Below are 25,301 nucleotides of genomic sequence, written 5' to 3'. Positions count from 1 at the left end.
GGAGAATATTTTATTAGACTTAGAGGAGCATGTCAATGAACAGCATAAAATAGAAAACAGTTATGAGATCCTTGCAGCAATATATATTTTATATACATAATTCTTTACAACTAAAATGTCAGTAATACACTGAATCTCTGCTTATTCGATTTGAGGAATCTTCCTTATACACAAGTTTAACAAAACCCTTTGAGGCAATTTCTTTTGCGTTTACTGTGATATTTTTTGTTGTAGCATGTGATGTGTCTTCTGAATTCCAGTAATTCCATCTGAAATCTCAAATATACTATTCTGAAGAGAAATTATAAAGTATTACTTTATTATTGCTTATTCATATACATATAAACATATAGAGAGAAAACAGATCTCTTGATGGGATTATCTTCTTTGGGATGAATTGTTGTTTTAAAAGTCTTTTTAATCAATATTTTATTTTAGAATTATGTCTATTTTGGGGACTTGTCCAATTTTTCTGTATTGACTATTATATCTATCAAGATTCTTTTTTTAAAAAAGTTTAATTGTGGGGCTGGAGCGATAGTACAGCAGGTAGGGCATTTGCCTTGCACACAGCCGACCCGAGTTCAATTCCCAGCTTCTCATGTGGTCCCCTGAGCACTGCCAGGAATAATTCCTGAGTGCAAAGCCAGGAGCAACTCCTGTGCATTCCTGGGTGTGACTCAAAAAAAAAAAAAAAGGAAAAATAAATAAATAAAATTAAATAAAAAATTTAATTTAATCACTGTGAGATACAGTTACAAAACTTTTATGATCAAGTTTTAGTCATCAATGACCGAACACCCATTCCTCCACCAGTGCACATTTTCCACCACCAATGTTCCCAGTATCCCTCCCACCACCATCACCCCATCCCACCCCTACCTCTGTGGAAGACACCTTACTTCTTACTCTCTCTACCTTGGGGCATTATGGTTAGCAATGCACATACTGAGAGGCCATCATATTTGGTCCTTGGTCTACTTTCAGCACATATCTCCCATCCTGAGCAATCCCTGCAACCATCATTAACTTAGTGATTGCTTCTCCATCCCAGCTGCCTTTTCCCCCAGTTTGGAAGGCAGGCTTCCAAACTGGAAAGCGATCCTCCTGGCCCTTGTCTCTACTGTCCTAAGGTGTTAGTCTCATATTATGTTAATATTGCACAAATGAGAGTAGTCATTCTATGTCTGTCCCTCTTTTTCTGACTCATTTCACTTAGCATGATACTCTCCATGTCCAACCACTTATAAGCAAAGTTCATGACTTCATCTTTTCTAACAGCTACATAGTATTCCATTGTGTAAATGTACCATAGTTTCTTTAACCAGTCATCTGTTCTTGGGCACTTGGGTTGTTTCCAGATTCTGGCTATTGTGAACAGTGCTGCAATAAACATACAAATGCAATGTCATTTCTACTGTGCTTTTTTGTATCCCCAGGATATATTCCCAAAAGTGGTATTGCTGGGTCATATGGGAGCTCAATTTCTAGTTTTTGAAGGAATGTCCATATTGTTTTCTCAAAAGGCTGGATCAGTCAGCATTCCCACCAACAATGAATGAGAGGTTTTTCTTCTTAAATCCACGTCAGCACTGATTGTGCCATCAAGATTCTTTTTTTTTTTTTTTGCTTTTTTTTGGGTCACACCTGGCGATGTACAGGGGTTACTCCTGGCTCTGCACTCAGGAATTACTCCTGGCAGTGCTCAGGGGACCATATGGGATGCTGGGAATTGAACCCGAGTCGACCGTGTGAAAGGCAAATGCCCTACCCGCTGTGCTATCACTCCAGCCCCAAGATTCTTGATTATAATAGAAACTGACTCCAGTGAACCAGACCAGAAACAAATTTATGATTATGAGCATTAGGTATTTCTACCATTTTTAGAAAAGCTGGAAGTGTTAAGCAGGAGTGAGGTAAGGGGTAGGGGAAGAATGAGAGAAAGAGAGGAGAGAGAGAGAGAGGAGAGAGATGAGAGAGGAGAGATGAAAGAGAGAGAGAAGAGAGGAGAGGGGAGAGATGAAAGAGAGAGAGAAGAGAGGAGAGGGGAGAGAGGTGAGGGAGGAGGGAGAGAGGAAAGGAGAGAGAAGAGAGAAGAGAGGAGAGGGAGGATGGAGAAAGGAGGGAGAGAGCGGGGAGAGAGAGGAGAGAAAGGAGAGGGGAGAGGGAGAAGGGAGAGAGGAGAGGAGAGAGAAGAGGGAGAGAGAAGGGAGAAAGAGGGGTAGAGAGAGGGAGAGAGAGAAGAGAGAAAGGAGAGGGAGTGGGAGAGGAGAGAGAGAGAAAGAGAGAGAGAGAGAGAGAGAGAGAGAGAGAGAGAGATCTTGCTCTCAGGAGTGCCTGTGCAAGCCTAGCCAGGTCAAACCAAGATTAAGGGTGGGGAGACAGAAGCGTTTGGTACCAGGAACAGACTCAGGCCAGGCAAAGGGCTCCTCCCTTTTGAGCCTTTCCCCAGATAGGTCTACTTTGATTTTTAAAATGGGCGGGTGGGGAGGGGAATTTGCTTTCATTTTGGTAAAAGTCATTTTGTGGATGAGAGTGCATTCTAAGAGCAGGCCCTTGAAATGTCTTTGTGCCAGCGCTTTATTTTAGAATCATTCTGTTAGGATAATAACTGATAATAATCAGACCATAATAAGCATACTATTATTCTATTCCTAAGCACTCTCCCCCAGTCGCCCCCAACCCCGGCCCCCCCTACACCTCAGATAGGTGTGCCAAGGTGAGTTTACAACTTACAATGTACAGGACAGTTTACAGGACACATAGTGGAGCTGTTTTTCTGGTGGAGAAACCTTAGCCCTTTGTTTGCATTTTTTCCTATAAGCACAAGTTTGCAATGTGGGTAGAATGGGACTATTGAGACTGGGGCAAGAATTTTGAATGCCGGGAATCCAGGAAGTTTACTTTTCCAGGAAGGAGTCTCCCTGTGGGTGGAGGAGGTCAGTGAGGCAGAGTGGGGTGCCTGGCATCAGGTCTCAGCCTAAGTAAGAATATGAGGGTGCTACCCATATGGAGTTACAGTCGAAACATGCTGAGCTGGAGTGTGAGTGACCACAGAAGGTTAAGATCCCTGCTGTCCATTCCACCTGCCCTCTTGTTTACATCACTTATTCCCACTGCTGTGAAATCAATAGTTGTAGAAAGAGGTAGCTGAAGCTCTGTGACCTCCCTGGGGCCTCAGCCCAGGGCTAATCCCCTCATAGCTACCCCCCAGCTCCCAGTATTGGTCTGGCACAAGAGTTGGGACCTGATATATCATGTGTGCCACTGGGGGAAATGGCTTCTGGATGGGTTGGAAAACATCCAAGAGCCTCAGTCGGAGCCCTGGGAAACATCAGGGCATGGAGGAGGAGCAGCCAGCCAGGGAGGCATAGAAGGGAGGATCAGACAGGCTGCCGTGGCCGTCAGGGGAGAGATGTGACAGGTGAATGTCTGTGGAGCACCCCCGGGCCAGGCTATGCTCTGCCAGCTGCCCGGGAGCCCACTCACTCAAGTCTCGACAACGCAGACCTCACTGCCCCCTCCTAAGGTCAGCTAGCAAGTGGGGGCTGTACTTTGAAAAAGGCTTTATTGATTGCATTGCCCTTCCCTTTGTTGTTGCTTTAAGAGTTGCTGCAGTTGCAATGCCTGGCAGTGGTGCTCATCGAGGGCCCCTCATCAGACTATGGTGCTCTCACACTCAGTCACTCGGTGATCACTGACCCCTCTTGCTGTGGTGCTTTGCCAGAAGCTGCCTTTCGGTAAGGTGCACATGTTATGGTTGTGTGGTTATGGTTATGGTTATGGTTATGGTTATGGTTGGTAGCCCAGCCATCTTGGTAGTGTTCCCACAGCTGGCTGTGGAGTGATGAAAAATCATTGTGGAACTGGGGATCACAGACACAAGGACTGACAGGATCTCAGTTGCATGTGGGACTCCAGGGATTTGAACTCAGGACTATACACTTGCATTACCAGCCTGCTCAAAGCTAGGCTGTTGTTCCCTCCACGTGGCTTCAGGTCTCCTGCTGAGCATGCTCCAGTCAGGCTTTCCTGCTGGTTCCCCAGTACCCCCTCCCACCTGCCCCACACACACCTGCTTCCTCCCAGTCTTCCCTTCTCACATAGAGAGAGGACTTTCTGCTACCCTCTCTAACCAAAAGCTTCCTCTATATCTGAAGTCCTTTGTTATCCTTGCTGGTGGTTCATTCCCCTTGGCCTTATCTCCCTGAATGTGAGCTGCAGGAAAGTGGCATGTGTGAGTCTCACAAAAGTACCCACCGCCCAGACAGTGAGGTTCAGAGTGGCCTTGCAGAAAGCGTAAAGAGCCAGTACAGGCCTCCAGAGGTTGCCAGCTGCCAACCTCAGGAATGGAAGGAAGGTCGGACAAGACGGCTTGGAAAGAGGATGAGTTCAGGGCACTGCTTGAGAACAAGGAGATTAAGGACAAATGGGCTTCAACCCATTTGTGTGGCGCCTGGTCAAACCCAAGTCTTTGCTTACCACTGAGCCACATCCCTGGCCCAATGCATGGGCATCTTTAAGAGGCCCCATCACAGGGGAAATGCGGAGGATGGGAATGCAGGGGGTGGGGTGTAAAGCTAGGAAAGACAGTAACCAGAAGTGCTTTGGAGGGTGACTGAGAATTTGGCTTTCTGCACTAGAACACCTATAGACCACCTGCCTCTGAATAGATTTGTTTTTTGAGGGATGGAGGTTGGGGGGAGCGTGAAGGCTGTACCAATCACTATGCAGGGCTATTCCTGGCTCTGCACTCAGAGATCCCTGCTCCGGGCACTCTATGTGGTGCTGGAGACCAAACCACGATCCACTATGTGCAAAGCAAACCCTCTTTCCTGCTGTACTATGCCTCCAGCCCCTTGTCCATTGTGGGGCCCACTGGGAGGTGCTCAGGTTTATTCCTGGCTCTGTGCTTAGCGATCACTCCTACTGGGCTCATGGGACCATCCAGGGTGCCAGGGATTGAACTTGGGTCCTCCGAATGCCAGGCAAGCACCCAACTTGCCGTACTATTGCTCAGACCCAGCTTTGTCCATCTTTTAAGTCTCTTTTACCATCAGTAAAAGAAGGTGAACATTCATAGTATCTTCCATTTAGGCTGTGAGGGGAGTTAAATAAGCTAAAAACCATAAAGAGGGGTAAACTCTCAGTGTTGGCTACCAGGAACTATTCAACGTTGAAGGAAGAGTGTAAAATGTTGCAAAGTAAAAAGATGTTCCTGCATCGTTCTGAATCTTGGTCCAAACGTTTGTTCCATCTCCATCCTGGGACAGATTCGCCGTGTTATCCAGTCCCCAACCACAGACCCACACAAACATGTCTCCGCCTTTGTCCTTTCCGATGACTCTTCGCAGAGGCAGCCTAGCGCCTGACACTAAATTCTCCATCAGTTTGTGAGGATGTTCACTGCGCTTCCCCCTAACAACGATGGTTAGTCTCACCCAGGCCTAGCATCACCTAGACCTGGAAAAATCTCCATGCAGCTTGGTAGCCTCCGACCTTCCTAAGGAAAGAAAGACAATTTTGCGGGCTCTTCGTCATCTCCAAAGCCGACAGCGTAAATGTCGCTTAAAGGGAGAGTGAGGTCCTCCAGAGCCTCCCCTGGTGAGTCATCTGCGTCCAAGGGCGGCCAGAGGCCAAGACGAGGTGCCGAGGCTCCCATTCCTTTAAAGAGGCGTGGCCTCGTCGCCGCGTCCGCGGCGGCAATTGGCTGGCGGGGCGCAGTGGGGGCGGGCCTCGGTTGCCAGGGCGCGTCTCCCGGGCCCTGAGGGGACTGCGGCGTCTGCGCGGAGGAGAGAGGTTGTCACCCGGGCCGCGGCTGCGCGACGCCGCCGGGGGCTGCGGTGGGCGCCGTCAGGCCGAGCTGTTCCCAGCGGGGAGGCGCCGCCGCCATTGCCGCCGGGCTCGGGGAGCGCTTCGGCTGGCCGCGCAGGGCCCGAGCGGGCCGCCGGCGCCATGGGCCAGTGCGGCATCACCTCCTCCAAGACCGTGCTGGTGTTCCTCAACCTCATCTTCTGGGTGAGCGGCGGGCGGGCGCCGAGGCCCCGCGGGCTGGGCGAGTGTGGGGTGAGGCTTCCCCCGAGGCGCCCCGAGCGGGTGGGGGCGGGGCGGGCCGACGGGCTCCGTGCGGGGGGCGGCGAGGCCCGGCGGAGGCCCGGGGCCGTGGAGGGCAGCGAGACGCGGGGCGGAGGCGGTGGGGGGGGCGGCCTGGGCTCTGGGGCCCGCAGCCCGCGCCGCCTGGCTCGGGGCCCGAGGCCGCGCGCCGCCGAGAGGCCGAGCCCCCCGCGGAGGCTGCCCCGCCGGCTCGGGCCGCGGGAAGGGGGGTCGCGTCGGCGCGGGCGGCCGCGGGCCCTGCGCGCCCGGGGCACGGGCTGAGGCATCGGCGCGGTATGCGGGGCGGAGGCCCGGGCTCGCGGCTGGCTGTGCGTGTGCGCGAGTGTGTGAGAGAATGTGAGCCGCGCGGCTTTGTGTGCGTGTGTGTGAGAGGCGGCTGTGTGTGTGTATGAGTGTGAGACTCGCGGCTGTGTGTGGGGGGGGTGTGACTAGCGAATGTGTGTGAGAGACTTGCGACTGTGTGTGTATGTGTGCGTATGAGAGAGAGACAGAGAGGCTCTGTGTGTGTGTGTGTGTGTGTGTGTCCGTGTGTCCGTGTGTCCGTCCGTCCGACCGAACTCCCCGGCCCGGCTGGCCAGCGGCCCAGAACTCGGAAAGGTGGCGACTAGAGGTGCCACATCATCCTGGGACCCGAAAACCGAGCTCTTGAGGGCCTGGGGTGGGTAGTCCCAGGGGGGCGGTGACAGTGTGGGGAAAGTGATGCGTTCGCGTCCCGTGCTAGGTGGCCCGCGAGTGGCCGCGGACACGCCCCTCAGCAGAAGAGCGTTGCTCTGGGCCGGGCCTTGCACCCGGATAAGCCCCGGCCATGCTTCCCCCCCCCCCCCACCTGCGCCCCGGCCCTGAAGTATTTTCCAGACAAACGGAACTTGGAAGCAGCGGCCCCACCTTCCTCCCTCTGTGGGCGGTCATCTCTCCGTCTCGGTGACCTGCTCCTGTCCCCAGCCCGCTGGGACAGTTCTTGCATATTTCACTGCCTGCGCCTGGACACCTCTCTCTGTCTGTCTGTCTCTCTCTGTCCCCCTCTCTCCCCTCCCTCTCTCTCTTCCTCTCCCCCTTTCAGCCCCTCTCTCTTTCTCTACCCCCCGCCCCCCAGTGTACAGAATCCAGCCTTTCTGACGCCCCCAGCGTCTGCTGGAGCCAGAAAGGGTGGTTTATATGGAAGAAGGTACTTGGGGACACACGCATTGCCCTCAATTCTCTTAGGCTGTTTACGTGTGGTGGGAAGCGTCCTGCCCGGTAGTGTTCTGAGTGACTCACCTGATTTTGGGATTGCCATGGTTTCTTTCCCAGTTCGAGCCTTGTGTCTTCATCCTGTAAGTCCCTTTAATATTTCCGCCCCGCCTTCCCCCCATGAGAGAAGCACTCTTAAATCATACGATGCTTGGGCCAAGTTGCAGCTCTGTGCCCTTGATCATGCTTGTGATTTTTACCGGCCAGTGATTTGGGTTTGAAGAGTAACAGACCAGCTGTCAGGTGAATTCTAGGCAATGTGATGAAATATTGGAAAGACGGGAGCCATTTCTCTTGGATTATATTTTTTATTCCTTCCAGATACAACTAAGTTTATTGTTCATGAGTCTTTGGAAATTGTGTCTTTATATGTACATTGCACTTCAGTTGTGCTTTTTAAAAAGAACAGCTTCTTATTGTCAGACTAAACACACACTGGGTTATAAAACATCTTTTTTTCCTGGACTAATAGGATAGTACAGTGGTTTTCAAACTCAGACCAGAGTCCATAGGTGTAAAGTGACTGGAAACCACTGAAGTAGTAAAAGTTTTGTGAGCCATAACAAGGAAGTTTAGCGATAGGCAGTGGGAAATACTTGCAGAGGGCAGGTTAAGTGCAGCCTAACTAATGATTAGATGTGTCTCAGACCAAATAGGGCTGAACCATTGGGATTTGATGACATGGGAAATGATAGCTCACACTTGGATGCTTACCACTTTAGGACTGTGGTAAGCTCACTTTTACCCCTATCTGGTAGGGAATATTATTATAGTTATTTTAGAAAGGTCTGGGGTTGGTAGCACATCCATAGTATGACACAGATCCTTAGTTCAAACCCTGATTTCTACAGTAAGCCTGTGGTGTTAGTGCAAAGTACAATTTAAGATTTGGAGGTTCATAAAGGGAGTTCACTGGGCTGAGTACATGTTTTGCTGTCAGAGGTGGAGTTTTCAGACCTTGAGCACTGCCAGGTCTGGCACTGTTCCCTACGACCTCATTAATCTCTCCTCCCCATCTCCTTTTCCCCTTCCTTCCCCCACCTCCTACCATCTGTAGTCACACACAAAATTAGAAAGGGGAAGGAACTGTTTGGGTAGGTTAGAGGTACTTTTTCTAAGGCATACTGATTTTAACATTGTTTAGAACCTGTATACCATTTAAACCACAATATCTAACTTGTCTCCTTAAAAGATTAGGTCTCTGGGGCCTAAGCTGCTAGGGCCTTTCATACGGCCAACCAAGGTTGGACCCCTGGCACTCCATATGGATCCTCAGCACTGCCAGGGAAATTCCTGAGCGCAGAGTCAGGAGTAACCCCTGGAGTATTTCGGGGTGTGGCCCTGAAACAATAACAACAAGAATCCTGTTTACCCTGGTACTTTGTAGTGCATTCTAATATATTTTTATACAGTGGTCTCATCCTCTTTGTGATGTCTCAGTGAACAAGTAGAAATAGAAATGAAAAGAATAGAAATAGAAATGTTCTTACATAAAACATAGCAAATGTTTATCTAGGTTTCCTTATGCAACTTTAATGAACACCAACTCTGTTTCATTGGACTGCTCCTCACTGTCAGTGATATTGTCTGTTGATAAGTGTTAAAGTTTAATTGGTTTAGAAGGTCTTTAAACTACACCTTTTTGTATCTTGATACCCTACTTCACTTGGTAGTTGTTCAGTAAGTTGTGTGGTTGAAATAGATATGTACTAAACAGCAGAAATACTAAGGCTTTATACCAAATGAGTTTATGGCCAAAATTGTTAACCCTGACTTGGTCTAGGTCAGGACTGCTTAAACCTTTTCCACTTGAGACCCCTTTTCACCTGAGAAACCAACACAAGCCAAGTGCTGCCAGCAACTTCCTGGATTCATTCCAAGGTTGTGTTGAAGTAATTTTTGGAGGTTGCTCATTTAGAATCCTCTTACTATTGCCAGATTTTGTACTCCTCAATATGACAGATATGATCCCATATGGGGTGATGAGACTAGGGGTTAGGTTATGTAGGAAAGCATAATTGAAGGGTGTAACTGTGGAGGGACCCAAACTAAAAACCTGGAGGTTATCGAAATAGAACTTTAGTTTGATATCCCATAATATTAAACAAGGATATAAAACTTAGACATCTGTCTTTTTAAAATTAGAATGGCAAGTATATGAGTGGTAGACTTCTGTATTTTATAGGAGATGGTTAAGAATGTTTTGGTTGCGGACCGGAGCAATAGCACAGCGGGTAGAGTGTTTGCCTTGCACACGGCCGACCCGAGTTCAATCCCCGGCATCCCATATAGTCCCCCAAGCACTGCCAGGGGTAATTCCTGAGTGCAAAGCCAGGAGTAACCCCTGAGCATCGCTGGGTGTGACCCAAAAAGGAAAAAAAAAAAAAGAATGTTTTGGTTTTGTTTGGGGTCACACCTGATGGTGCTCAGGGATTACTCCTGGCTCTGTACTCAGGGGTCACTTCTGGCACAGCTTGGTGGTCCATATAGGAATGAACCTGGGTCAGCTAATTGAAAGACAAATGATTTTACCCAGTGTACTCTCGCTCCAGGCCCTGGTTAGGAATGTTTGAAGTATGACTACCTTTTTCAAGACTAGTGGAACAGTCTTCACTAGCCTCTTCTGTAAACTACCTTTGTGCTAGGTGTCATAGAGGATTCATAATTGGTAGATCATTTGACCTGACCCAGGCTGCTAATCTAAAATACATTTATATAAGTACTTTGAAATGTTTAGGATTTTCAGTCTCGTATGTTAATTGAGAGATTAATCAAATCCCATGTTATGTAAATTACTTTTAGTTTTTCTATACTATGAGAAAAATCAGACCACTACTTATTTTGCTTTTTATCATGTCTGAGGCACTATAGGGTCTATAAGAAAAAGCTTTGTCCATGCTTGTAGAATTTATAATCTGACACTTTTATTTAGGCTGTTGTTTTTTCATCACAAACACAGTGGGGATTTTTTTGGAGGTGATAGTAACACTAAAACACCTATGGAGTAGGAAGTACCACAAGAAAGTCAGATATCTTATAAACACTTTTAAAACAATTTCAGAATGTTGCATCTTCATGTGACATACCCTGTACAGTAAATACAGATGGTAATTGAAAGTCATATAACATTTAAGAGATGGCATCTTAAAAAAAAAAAACAAATTTTCACATCATACTAGGTAGACAATATAGCAAATACTTGAGCACCTACTTTGCTAATATTGATAAGCTGATGAAAAATATCTTGGAAAATATATGTTCCTGTATATTTTACAGCTGGCAGAGCAAGACAAACTAGTAAAAGTGAGGGAAAATAGAGTGAGAGAGTAGAGGGCTTATATGCTTATATGCCTTATAAGCAGCTGATCCATGTTTAATCCTGGAGTATATTGTGAGGCAGGGGCCGCCCCCTAGTACCTCCCAAAATAAATGAAAGCAAGAAAAAATATTCAGACTGTGGTGTGTTCTGCAAAGAATGAAAATGGAGAGATGATAAGAGTTATTGAGTAGCTACTTTAGGTTAGCAAAGAACTCTTTTCCAAGGAGGTGAAATTTAATCTGAAATATAAAGATGGAACCAATTTTGTGTTGAGTTGGGGAAAATTGGGGAATGGGGGAGATTCAAGGCATAAAACAAGGAAACAACCTACAGGACTAAGGCAAGAATATGCTTGTGTCTATGCCTTAATGCGTTTTTTATAAAATTGAATATTTCAAGGAAAACTTCTTGTCACAAATCTCCTTTCACATATTTAATGTGTTCTGCCACAGCCTAACTTTTGCCTTAAAAATATGATACCTTTAAACTGGAGTTTCATTTGTTCTCCTGGAATTTTTTTTCTTGTTTTTCTGTATTTGTAGTATCATAAACAACAGCTCTAACAGACTATGTCATAAGAACACACCTTCAGGGGCTGGAGTGATAGCACAGCAGGTAGGGCGTTTGCCTTGCACACGGCCGACCTGGGTTTGAATCCCAGCATCTCATATGGTCCCCTGAGCACTGCCAGGAGTAATTCCTGAGTGCATGAGCCAGGAGTAACTCCTGTGCATCGCTGGGTGTTACCCAAAAAGCAAAAAAAAAAAAAAAAAAAAAAAAACACACCTTCAGCTGGTATTTTTTTCCCTGGAAGAAAAGCTATCAGTCAGCATGTCATGGTACATAGCAAGAGTCTTTGTGGGCCACACCAACTGAGAAAAGTAATATAAACTATAGACAGAGGCAGATAGGTAAAAATCATACAAAATCATTATCATAAAAATTATTGTATTTGGTTTCTAGGTGTACTTTTCCCTCCCCTACTCCAAAATATACTCATGGACAGTGTCAAATCTTATATAATTTTTAGGAGCAATAGCTCAAAAAGCTTAGTGTGTTTTTCATGCAATAAGCCTTCAGTTCAATCCCCATAGTCTGCTGAGCACCACAGATGTGGTTCCCATTGAAAATTAAATTGATAAATAAAAAATATTATCTTTCCCTCTTTAATATCCTTAGGATTTTGATAGAGTCTAGTGATGTAAAAAAAATTTTGTGGGGCCGGATCGATAGCACAGTGGGTAGGGCATTTGCTTTGCACATGGCCGACCTGGGTTCAATTCCCAGCATCCCATATGGTCCCCCGAACATGCCAGGAGTAATACCTGAGTGCAGAGCCAGGTGTAACCCCTGAGTATCACCGGTGTGACCCAGAAAGCAAAAAAATAAAGAATTTGTGTTTATGTACTTTAAAAAATACTTATTCAAAAGGTGTCTATAGTGACCTCTCTGATATTTAATTCTATGTGGACAAAATAATATTTAAAGAAGTGTAAGCACCTCCTTCAAATAGGAATAACTAGACTTTTTTATTGGTACAGTATATAGTGTATGGAGGCAGAAGATCTTAGGAAAAATGCATGATTTGTTCTATGCTTTTCAGAACACCCCTGGAGCCCTGCCATCTGAAAACAGTTCATTTCCATGGTTTTGTAGTAATTTGACTCTAGCAATTGATTTATCTGATTTCATCACCACCTGAACTTTTTGGTCTTTCTGTTGATAGGTATAATTAGATTAAATAGGACAGCTTTGATAGTTGTGTAAACAGTACTATGAAAAAAACAAATACGGGACTGGAAAGATGGTACTGGACTTAAAACTCTTACCTTAAACATGGCCAGTGCTGGTTCGATCCCTGGCACTGTGTGGATCCCTGAGCACTCCCAAGAGTGACTGCTGAGCACAGAGCCAGGAGCAAGCCCTGAGCACGACTGGTTGTGGCCCAAAAACTCCAAAGAAAGAAAAAGCAAGTACAGAAAAATTGAAAATAGGGCAGAATTGAGGCGCATGATTCTTGAGTTTTGGTTTTTGGATCATTTTTTGTTTGATTTGGTTTTTGTTTTGGGGCCACACCAGCCATTACACAGGACCTGTTCCTGATGCTGTGCTCAGGGAATACTGGTGGCAGAAGGAGCATGATCTTTGAAATATCAGTTTAAAGGAATTAAATATCCTTTGAGGATAATGACATAATACCAATTATATTGCTAATGATGAGAAAATAACTTATTGTCAAAATTACATCACTCATGTAAGATACAATGTTTTTTCATGTCTCACTGAAAGGTGTTGCTTATGGGGAGGAAAATAATGTGCACTGAAATAATCAGAATTATGTTAGATATTTAGAAGAAAAATCTAATGAGTTAAAGCCAGATAGACTCCCCAAAATGAAACGTGGGGAGATTAGTTGAAGAACCTACACTTGAAGCCTAAATTTGGGATTTAGACATATACCTGTTTTATGTGGTAAGAAATGACAGAGTTAGGAATTAATTTGAGAGAAAAAGTCTCAATTTTATATACAATTTTAAATATTAGACTTTCTGATTATGCAAATCTTATTCTTGTTTTCCTTTCCTTCCCCATCTCCTACCCCTTCCCTTTGTTATTGATGATGCCCTGACTGGGAGTTGCACATATACTCTAGTGCTAGCTGGAGTTCACCCACTTGCTCACTCACTTGACCACACAGGGACACACTCTTGCCTTATTGAGGTTTGTGCTCTTTTTACAGTGCTTGTATACATGCTTGCCAATGATCACATGGTTAGTTGAGGCACACAGATTAATGTGGCATTCACCAGGGGTCACTGTGAGGCTCACACATTTGCTTACCAGAGGTTCCTTGGACCTCTTTTAAGTTGCACTGATATCAGGGTCACACCCTATTTGGGGGGAGGGTCCTGTGATAATGCCAACTGGGCTGTAGTTCAATGCAAGGGCCTGAGGCTGCAGTGCTGCTTGGGCCCTGTGGTGCCAGGACATACTTGGGCAGCCTTGTTAGTGCTCAGGTGCCTCCCAGCAATGCTTGGGGAACTGTGTAGTGCTCGGGATAGAACCAGGCCAGCCATATGTAAGGCAAGTGTTTTTAACCCGTGTGTATCTCTCTGGTCCTATATTTTCTTTTAGTTTAATTTGGTTTGAATTTGGGGGCCACTTATGGCTCTGTACTCAGGGATCATTCCTGGTGGTGCACAGGCCACCATATGCCATGCCAGGAACTGAACTGGAGCAGGCTGCATGTAAAGCAAGCACCTTAATCCTTGTACTCCCTCTCTAGCCCACTATGTCACTTTTTAAAGAAGACACTACAAAGTATCTTAAAAAAACAACCATCACTACTTCCATTATCCAGAGACAATTAATTTTGGAACTGGAGAAAGAGTACAGAAAGTAAGGAATTTGCTTAACCTCCCTCTGGCCCTAGTTCCATCTTCAGCACCACATATGGCTCCCCTAACACCTCAACTGCTATGCATAGAGCCAGGAATATCTCCAGATATCAACCAGTGCGTGTTGACCCAAACAGTTTTAATTTAGTGACAGGAATACAATAGTATTTAAGATTCTGGTATTGATACACAAAGATACTGCTCTCTGCCACCAAAGTGCCAGTGACCCTACCTTGTCCTTGTGCCTACTCTGATCCAGTGTTTCTTCTCTCCCATACCTGCCCCATTATTTGTAATTGACAGTTATGATTTTCATGCATACTCTTACCTTCCCTAAGTAACTCAAGTTATCACCCATGTGCTCAAGTCCTTCCACTTATGTTCCCATGTTACTTCCCGACAGCCTTTTTGTCCTTGTCCCTCCCCCCCCCCCACACACACACACACACAACCTAGAACTCTCAGGTCTGTATTCAGGTATCTGAGTCAAACAAAATATTTTAGGACTGTAAGAAAAATATTTTATAGGACTATAAAAAACCAGTGGGTTTTAAAAAAAATTACATCTTGATGAACCTACCTTCTATATGAAATTTTTGTTTCTCTGTGTTTTTCTCTTTGTTGTCGTTGTTTTTGTTTATGGGTTACAACTGGCAAGCACTCAACTATCCTTGGGTGTCAGGGATAGTTCTTGGTGATGAGGGGGCTGGGGGTTGGAGGGAAAATGCATGTGGTGCTGTGGATTGAACCCAGGGTTACTGCTTGCAAAGTTTGTACTCCAGCCCTTTGAGCCATCTTCCTCAGCCCCTGATTAGATTTATAGAAGTAGAATGCTACAAAAGCAATAGATGCTGAGGCTCATGTATGAAATTATCAATCTTATAACAGGTTATTCTATATTTATACTTCACCTTCTCTCTGTACCCTCCACATTTTTAAATACTGTTTGCCTTGTCAATAACCAGTTAGATTTTAAATGATAATTATTTTAGCTGCAAAAAAAATTAAGAGTAACTTTAATTTCTGAATGAGGATTTAAAATTGTTAGAATATTCTCTTTTTTTTAAATTTGATGATGGAGTTGAGAATATAGGAAAATAGTAAAAAGGTACATAGAATATGCACTGGGCTTGGTAAAGAAGTAGTGTTTGATGCAAAATGTACTATCAGACTAAGTTTAAACAAAGCATGTAACTATAAAGGAAACTTTGAATTAAATTATTTCTGCTGGTACTCCTCCCCCCACCCGCTTTGCATCTGCTTTCTTACAAAGACTAAAGTATGCGGTGTTTTTACCCAGTTTTTTTTTTTTAACTTTATTTCTCCTAACATTCTAGCCATTTCTGTTTTACCAAATGATTCTTGAGGCAGAAATCACTACAAAGGAGCATTTCACACAGACAAGAAGAACCTGTCAGACAGACACTCTGCTTTTAACTGGTGGTCCCTCATCTTTAAACCATTCTGATTCTTGCCAGTTCTATACTTGAATCCATGGCTTCTCTATACCTCTTCTGGAAAATCACTTCTGGTTTTGCTTTATCTTCACCCAAATGTTCTGTGGGTGGAATGCTTCCATCTTTGCAGATCTAAATTTCCATATAGACACTCATTTTACAACAGAGCTGTTTTATCTCCTGACTTGTAACAAGTTGAAATCCTTTTTAGTATTGCCACATTCCAATAGCATATTTCACTGGTTGACTTGTCTCCTTTGATTTCATACTGCTTCTTTCTTAGAAAAAAAATTTAGTTGTACTGTGAATTTTAATGGTCCATCAGCTGTTTATTTCTCAAGATTTGAAAAGTATAGAAACAAAACACTAGTTTTTAAACTAGGAATCCAGTCTTGTATAAGGAGGAAAAAAATTTTTTTGCGTGATTCTTGGGGTTGAATTCATGACCTCACACAGAATGAAATATTTATATTACAGGGAACTTCATATTTGTATGTATGTGGTGGGAAGGTCAAAGAATAAAATATCATATTTCTGGAACTTGTACATTTAAAATTGTAAAACAGAATAGCTTGCCGTTGTTTTGAGGAACATCTTATGTTACGATAAAGCATTGGCTCTCCTCAAGTCTCAAAATTTTGTGACTGCTTTTGGAACATGAGCTTGTTAAAAAGGTAAAAAAATTCTTAATTTTTCCTGTAGTTTCAACTCTCAGCCTTTCCCTTAAATTTCCCTTCACTTCTTGCTAAAAAGGATGAATATTTTTAGTATGCTGTTCTGGCACAAATCCTCCTTATAGGCTCAGATTTTCTCAGCAGTGACTAAAGCAGTTCAGCTGCTTCCAAGTTCTACATTTCATCTCCTTCTCTGTCGCACCTCCCCCCACCTCCCCAGCTGCTTTGCTGGCAAAGTCTAGATCCTTTGATAGTGCCCAATCCCATCATAACCCTTCAAAAGAAGGATTTAACCCAGCTCACCTTTCAGCCTTTTTAATAGCCACAACTGCTATATTAAAAATCTTACTGTCAGGCCAGAGTGATAGTATAGTGAGCAAACAAACAACAACAAAACAATAACTTCATCTATACAAAATCCTTACACTTACCAATTAGGAGTTCTTTTTTTTTCTTTTTGGGGTCACATCTGGCAATGCACAGGTGTTACTCTTGGCTCTGCACTCAGGAATCACCCTTGGCGGTGCTCAGAGGACCATATGGGATGCTGGGAATCGAACCCGGGTTGGCCACGTGCAAGGCAAACACCCTACCCGCTGTACTATTGCTTCAACCCAGAAGTTCTTTAATGATCTTCCTCCCCATAGACTCTTATCTGTTTTTCATAGTGATGGTTGGATGTCATTAAAACATTTGTTTCTTGGTGTTTACAGGACTTCAACTGTTAGGAGACCCATTCTCTATTTTTAGAGAAACTGATAGAATTTCAAGAATTGCTTATTAAACAACTTCAGATACAAGCATTCTATACAAAAAGACAGATTTGAAGGGGTCCTCAACTGAGAAAGAAGTTTCAGTCTTATGAGTAATTTGATATATATATACCCATATATATGATATATATACATATGTGAGATATATATATATACACACATATATGTATAGTCTTAAGCTAGCAATCAGTGTAGTTTCTGAAATATGTTACTTCCTGCAATCTCTTTTCAAAAATTAGCTCTACTACCTTGTGTTCTTAGTTCTGCTATGGATGTTGGATATTGACGAGTTTGCAGCTAAGAAGGGAAAATTTTTTGTTTGTTTTTTAGGTCACAGCTGGCGTTGCACAGGGGTCACTCCTGGCGGTGCTCAGGGTACCATATGGAATGCTGGGGATCGAACCTGGGTCGGCCGTTGGCAAGGCAAATGCCCTACCCACTGTGCTATTGCTCTAGCCCCCAAGAAGAGAAATTTTTTAGTCTGTTAGAAGAGGCAATTTTACAAATGACATTTTCTACTAGCCTTGCATTGTATTTGTGTGTTTGGGGGTGAGGAGGTGGGGCAGTGCATCCAACTGTGTTCAGGGCTTACTCTTGGCTCTGTACTCAGGGATCACTCCTGGCAGGACTTGGGGCACCATCTTTCTTGCTAGGGATCAAACCCAAGTTAGCCACATGCCTGGTAAGCACCCTACCTGCTGTACTATCTCCAGCTTCCCATTGCATTTTTTACATGTTGATTGGTTGGGTTTTTTGTTTGTTTTTGCCTCTTCATGATCTCACGTTCAGATGAGTGGGTATGTGGGAGAAGGCAGTGGCAGCACTAGAAGTATGTCAGTTGGCCCATTTCCAAATAGGACTCAAGTGTGAGTCTCAGGAATCTCCTTAGTTTGAAGACTTGTTTTATTTTTAAAATGCAAGTAGCTCTTCAGTGTTCTCTGCTTCAAACTAATTTTTTAGCATGTAAACAGTTTTCATTCTCATTAATATAGACTGAAATTTCATTTACCAGCAGCTCAGATGTGAAATTTATTTTAATTTATGCCTTTTTTTGTTTGTTTCTTTTTGTTTTGGGGGCCACACCCAGTGATGCCCAGGGGTTACTCCTGACTCTGCGCTCAGGGATTACTCCTGGTGTTCCTTGGGGACTATATGCAATGCCGGGGTTTGAACTCTGGTCAGTCATGTGCTAGGCAAGCGCCCTACTACTGTACTATCTCTCTAGCTCCTTAATCTAAGCCTTTCAAAAGAAATACATATTCTTTTTTTAACTAAGAAAATTTGAGACACCCAAGGGTAGAGAGATAATTAGTGAAGATGAACTGGACAAAATTTGATTCATATTAGGATTTTTTTTTCAGCCCTCAAACTGAGGACTGAAAGTGTTTAGCAGTGTATATGTGTATATGTTTATATCCCCACACATATGCAGAAAACTAGTATTTTGTAATAGTTTTAAATAGTTCACATATTTCAGTAATTAATGAACCCAAACTATTAAGCTGTTTTTCTCTTTTCCCTCTCCCCTGACATCATCCTGTATGATATTCCCTCAAAATGTGTTAGTAAAGTCAAAGGACCTTTGGATGGGAGTGAATGCTATAAATGCAGGATGTATGAACTAGCATATTCTAGATATGACAGCCACTAGGAATTTTTTTTGGGGGGGAGCCATACCCGGCGATGCACAGGGGTTACTCCCGGCTCATGCACTTAGGAATTATTCCTGGCGGTGCTCGGGGGACCATATGGGATGCTGGGAATCGAACCCGGGTTGGCCACGTGCAAGGCAAATGCCCTACCCGATGTGCTATTGCTCCAGCCCCACCACTAGGAATTTAATAAGCTGGGTAAAGTTCCTGAGTTCAGAGCCAGGAGTGACCCCTGAGCATCACTGGCTGTGACCCACAAAGCAAAAAAAAAAAAAAGAAAGAAAGAAATGTTCCCAGCCAGATGAAGAAGAAAGGAAATTCCAAAGTGAGTGGCAGAGTTAAGAAAATGGTATTTGTGTATTATATTTGGGTGTATAATGGTTTTCTCTTGTTCAGGGAGTGTGTCAGATAACAGAAGTCTGAGACCAAAAGGTAGGAGGAATATTTCAGTTCATTGTTATTTATCCAATCCTAATTTTTTGTCCTGGAGCAGAGAGATAGTACATGGGTCAGGTACTTAGTTACATGTGACTGGCTTGCAACACAGACACTGAGAAGTCATCATGTTTGGTCCATTATCTACTTGCAGTACGCATCCCCCATCCCGACTGATTCCTCCAGCCATCATTTTCTTAATGATCCCTTCTCTATTCCATGTTCCTTCTCCCCTCCGCTCATGAAGCAGTATTCCAGCTATGGGGCAATCCCCCTGGCCCTTGGGTGTCAGCCTCATGTGATGTTGTTTTATACTCCACAAATGAGTGCTATTCTTCTGTGTTTGTTCCTCTCTTTCTGACTCATTTCACTTAGCATGATACTCTTTATGTCTATCCATTTATAAGCAAATTTCATGACTTCATCTCTCGTAACAGCTACATATTCCATTGTGTAGATGTACCAAAGTTTCTTTAACCAGTCATCTGTTCTAGGGCACTTGGGTTGTTTCCAGATTTTGGCTATTGTGCTGCAATGAATATATAGGTACAGATGTCATTTCTAATGTGCTTTTTAGGAGGCTTTTTTTTTCTTTTTGGGTCACACCCAGCGATGCTCAGAGGTTTTGCACTCAGGAATTACTCCTAGCGGTGCTTGGGGGACCATATGGGATGCCAGGGATCGAACCTGGGTCAGCCGCGTGCAAGGCAAATGCCCTACCCGCTGTGCTATCGCTCCGGCCCCCTAGGAGGCTTCTTTTCTTTTTTTAACTTTATATAGCTTTTTTAGATATGACAATGATTCTAATCCCCAGTGCAGGAAAACAAATTGATGAAGCCCAAGCCTAAGCTTAAGAAATCAGTTGAAAGCTGGAGAACTTGGGAAACATCCTTCCCTGCCCTCAAAAGAATTGAGAGCCTGGGAAGGTCAGTGGTAGAACTCATGCCTTTCAAATGTGAGCCGCCAGGTTTGATCCCCAACACCACCTCATATGCCAAAGAGAAAAGAAGGGAGAAATGAATTAGAAACAAAAACAGCAGTTAAGATACTTGCCTTACATGCATCCCACCCCAATTCAATCCCCAGCACCGTGTATGGTCCCCTGAGCACCTCCAGGAATGACGTAGGAACACAGGGCCAGAAGTTACCTCTGTGCCCTGCTGGGTGTGACCACAGAGGTTCCTGAACACTGCTGGCATCGTTTATGTAAATCCCGGCACCACAAATTCTAAGCAGCACTGCATCCTCGGTTCCTTCACCTCAGACTACTGGCTCAGTTGGCCTAGAATCACCAGGAGCGGCCCCTAGCCCTGCTTGGGAGATTCTCTACCCGCCTCATTAAAAAAGAAGAAACTGAATTTTCAATTGAGAGGAGTTAATAACATTTCTAGTATCTTTGTGGAGGCTTCTTTTCTAATTTAAAGATTAATGAATTGTGTTGTGTTTTAAAAGATGGTGAAATAATTTTCTGTGAAAGTCTCAAAGTACTTTACAAGTGATAACTCATTAAGCAAAATGTTTTAACACTTAGCCTCACACTGCATTTGATCATTCTCATAGAAGCATATGAAGTTGAGCTGTCAGTATCACAACGGTATACAATAACAAAATTAGGGGAGAATGTTTGTAATACTCTAGCTGGAGAATGTTATTAGAACTGAAGGAGGCTTAGCTATTCCTTCTTTCTGTATTCACTCTCCCTTGGGTTGGGTTCTCTAAAACCTTGTTATTCAGACTATAGGTCAAACCCCAATTGCAATAGCATTAACTGAGAAAGAATTTGTTGAAAATGCAAGATCTCTAGCCCCAGCTCCAGCCTACTGAAATATCCAGGTGATTTACGTTTATGGATCACCTTCTGAAGCATAAATAGCTACAAAAATTTGCAAAGTTCTTTAGTAACCAAGTCCTCTTGCTTTACCACTTTAAAGTAATAACCAGGTCAGTGGGAGGGGAAATGTGTAACTTGTTTACTGTTTTTTTTTTTCCAAGATGGGTGGAAAAACTGTCTGGACTCAATTGCTGGGTTCAAATCTTGCTCTCCCACTTACTCCTAATTTCCCTGTTTGTTTAAGTCTGCCTTCACCACCCCTGTGATCTGTACTGTATTTATAGTTGAGACATGAGTGAGGAGTGAGTGTGTGTGTGTGTGTGTGTGTGTGTGTGTGTGTGTGTGTCATCAATATTAGTTGTTGGATTGATTGTTCTTGGGTTGTCACTGACCTAGTTATTGACAAATGGATGATTTGGAAAACTTTTCATCTGTAATAAAGAAATGTTCTTACTAATGAATAAGATACTTTCCAGCTCCGTTGGGAGGGAAAAATTCCATAAATAGAATTAAAAATAAAGGGAAATATTATTAAATTATAAACTTCTAAGAAATGGTAGGAAAATTTGATCAGCAGCTCTTAGAGACCTTTGTTTTTACCATGCTCTATTTTTACCATCCTCTGATTTGTTTTCTCCAGGGGGCAGCTGGCATTTTATGCTATGTTGGAGCCTATGTCTTCATCACGTATGATGACTACGATCACTTCTTTGAAGATGTGTACACTCTCATCCCTGCAGTAGTGATCATAGCTGTTGGAGCCCTGCTTTTCATTATTGGGCTCATTGGTTGCTGTGCCACAATCCGGGAAAGCCGCTGTGGACTTGCCACGGTAGGTTCATGTGCCACTGACCGCATATGTCATCATAACATGCAGGAGAAGTCCATCTGTGCTGCTTGCTTAAACTGAGCATGGCTCTTATAATTAGAGTAGAATTGGTACCTGTCTTAAACTTCTAATAGTTATCATAATTTTTTTTATCAAGAGTATTTAGAGCTATTTTTTATTTGTATTTAATTTTTGACAATTGTTTCCTTACAGTTTGTCATCATCCTTCTCTTGGTTTTTGTCACAGAAGTTGTTGTAGTGGTTTTGGGGTACGTTTACAGAGCAAAGGTATGTTGTCTACTGTCATTTATGTTTTTAAAAGGGGTTTAAGTTATTCAAGTAAAATGTAACAGTTTTTATCTGAGAAAACATTTTATTTTGCTTTACTTCAGTTTAACTACTATTAAAAAAATTTAAGGGAATTAGAAATTAGACATCCAGACATTGTCTTGCTTAATATAGATATAGTAAAAGACATTAATAGTAATCCTACTACATTCCTAGTTTGGAGACATTTGATTTTTTTTCCCCCTAAGCTCAGAATGAACTGCAGGTGAGTAACTATCATCTGAGATGCTCAAAGTTTAAGTCTGTGGCCATATCACCCTGAACACTCTTGATCTCGTCTGAGATGCTCAGAGTTTATTTTAATTTTATTTTCATAAAGTTGTTCACAGTAATTGATTACATTCTGATTAATGTTTTAGAAGAACTAGATTAAGGATTAGATTTTCTATAAAGATTTCATCTCCTATAGCTTTTTGAAAGATTCCTTAGTGGATTGGAGCACATGCTAGAGGCCAGAGGTTTGATCCCTGCCACTGCATGCTCTCTGAGCACAACCAGGACCTCTAAGCCCAGAGTAGCCTGTGAACACTAGGAGGTGTGGCCAAAACACTCAAATGAAAAGCAAATCCTCTCTTCCCTCCCACCCCCGCCATACCACCCTTCTCAGCCCTGAACCCTCAGACCCTTGCTGCTGCGTTGAACATTGGCATGAGAGGCTCCAAACTCTACCTCACTTTCCCCAGCTCTGTGAGGTATGGCTCTATTTTTAAGATGCCTGAAACAAGGGCATAGAAAAAGATTCTGAGTGTGATCCAGCCTGCCATAAAAGAAATAAGAGTTCTAGCTAACTCGGGCCCAAGACTGTTTTCTCTTTCATCTTGGTCATTTCTTCTCCCTTTTCCTTTCTTCCTTTATGTTTGCCTGTTTGTGCTTACCTGCAGGATATGCAGCTTCAATTCAAGGACAACTCTAGGACCACACTAAATGCATAGTAGAACTATTATCATTAGTAAAAGATCTGTCAGTTTTACAGTCAAACCATTGATATATAAGGAACCAAGCTCCTATGCCAAAAAAAAAAATGTGTTGAATTATGACTGTGTTATTTATCATTTTATCAGTTTTATAGTCTCATTGCATCACTAATTACCAAAAGGTTTAATCATTTCTGAAAGGTAAGGAGACTCGGGTATGAGCAAACTTTTAAATAATACTTTTTTTCCCCCACTTCAGTAAATGTCAGCAGTAAGTTTTGAAGAGTTTATTTCCTGTCTCCTTGGTCACATATAATGAACTGCAGCATTTTCATAAATCATCACTTCTAAGGATTGACTTAAAAAAAACTGTTTTTTCAGATTTGGCTAAGTCTAAGCATTGAATAAGTAAAATGGAAATAATATTAATTGTCCCAAAGTTGGTGTTGGTTATTTTTGGGGGGGGGAGGTGGGTGCAGGGGTTGGAAGCATTGAGTTTTATTTTTGCAACTGGGAAAAGAAATGGGTGGATCTTCTGAGAAACCATAAACAACTTTTGTGTAAAGAAATGCAGTCCAGTAGGGCGTTTGCCTTGCACGCGGCCGACCCGGGTTCAAATCCCAGCATCCCATATGGTCCCCTGAGCACCGCCAGGAGTAATTCCTGAGTGCAGAGCCAGGAGTAACCCCTGTGCATCGCCAGGTGTGACCCAAAAACCAAAAAAAAAAAAAAAAAAAAAAAAAAAGAAATGCAGTCCATTTGTAATTTAGAACATACATCTCAAGTCTTACTGCTTCCTCCTAGATTTTTTTTTTCCTTTTGTTTTTTTCGGCCACACCCACCAGGGTTTAGGGCTTACACTTGGCTCTGTGCTGAGGAAACACTCTTGGCAGGCCTCAGGGAACATAGGGCACCAGGGATTACAAGGCAAGCTCCCTACCTACTTTCCTATCTCTCCATCTCATTGAATAGAATTTTATCCTGTCGTTTACACACAGTCTTCTCTTGAAAACTTGTAGTCTTTTGTTTTTTCTTTTTGGGTCACACCCTGCAGTGCATAGGGGTTACTCCTGGCTTTGCGCTCAGGAATTACTCCTGGCGGTGCTCAGGGATGCTGGGAATCGAACCTGGGTTAGCCGTGTGCAAGGCAAACACCCTACCTGCTGTGCTATCGCTCCAGCCCAAAAAACTTTTAATCTTTTATGTTGTGTTATGTCTGAATCTGTATAGAAATAGAAAGAGAATTTTTTTCTTACAATAAATTCATAGAGATATCTGCCAGCTTCTATTACATGCCAGTTAAGTGTTTTAGTTGAAGTCTTGACTGTTATTTTTACCAGTTTTTCTGGAATAATAATTTTTTTTTAATTTCAGGTGGAAAATGAAGTCGATCGCAGGATTCAGAAAGTGTATAAGACCTACAATGGAACCAACCCTGATGCTGCTAGCCGGGCTATTGATTATGTACAAAGACAGGTAAATTCTTTTTGGTTATAGTTTAGGTATCGTGGTTACTATTGTTAACTTTGTGTGTGTGTGTGTGTGTGTGCAAAGTGACTTCATCTTCCTAACACCAAAGAACCTAAGACGACCCTCCACCATTGTTCCCTAGTCTCATCTAATCTACCTTTTCCCCTTTTCCCACCTCCCATATCCCTCCCCCCATTGCTGGGTAATATCGGTTTTGTAATCAAAGGCCAAGGGTCTGTCCTCATTCAGTACTTACTATTTGACTTTTTGGTTTCCCTATTTCACATATGAGTGAGATACTCTGGTATTTGTCCTTTTTCACCTTGTTTATTTCACTTAGCATGATACTCTCCAGTTCTATCCAACTGCAAGATTTTATCTTTTCTTATAGTATTCCACTGTTATGTTTGCAACAACTTTTTTTTTCATTCATCTGTCAGTGGATTTTTAGGTTATTTTCCATATTCTGGTATTGTATTTAGCTCTATAGTGAACATAGGTTTGTTTATATCTTTGTTTTGGTGGGGAAGTCAGAGAATACACCCAGCTGTGCTCCAGATTTATTCCTGGCTCTGTGCTCAGGATCACACCTAGTGGGCTCAGGGGATATATATGCACAAAATGGGATATATACCATTTTCACTAGTTTGAAAGGACTATTTGTCCTCTTCAGAGAAGTGTCTTATTTATTTCCTCTTCCCATTTTTGATGGGATTGTTTTGTTGTTTTTGAGTTTGGCACATATTTTATATATCTTGACTTTAGCTTGTTATCTGATGTATGGTGTATAGATATTTTCTCATACAGTACAGTGTCCTTTTTAAAATATTTTTATGTTATAGAGTAATTCACAATAT

General features: G+C 43.2%; 1 protein-coding gene across 1 annotated transcript in view; it reads left to right on the top strand.

The window, feature by feature from the left end:
• Positions 1–5,760: 5,760 nt before the first annotated feature.
• TSPAN3 (tetraspanin 3) overlaps positions 5,761–25,301 on the top strand; it is a 30,515-nt gene continuing 10,974 nt past the window's right edge. Inside the window, exons 1-4 of the mRNA XM_004611752.2 lie at positions 5,761–6,018; positions 21,524–21,715; positions 21,926–22,000; positions 24,349–24,450. Coding sequence (XP_004611809.1) covers positions 5,956–6,018; positions 21,524–21,715; positions 21,926–22,000; positions 24,349–24,450 — 432 coding nt within the window. The 5' untranslated portion in view covers positions 5,761–5,955. The remainder of the gene's footprint in view (positions 6,019–21,523; positions 21,716–21,925; positions 22,001–24,348; positions 24,451–25,301) is intronic.

This window comes from Sorex araneus, chromosome 3, assembly GCF_027595985.1.
Source record: "Sorex araneus isolate mSorAra2 chromosome 3, mSorAra2.pri, whole genome shotgun sequence".
Classification (NCBI taxonomy): Eukaryota; Metazoa; Chordata; class Mammalia; order Eulipotyphla; family Soricidae; genus Sorex; species Sorex araneus.
This window is presented reverse-complemented; position numbering and strand designations above follow the sequence as displayed.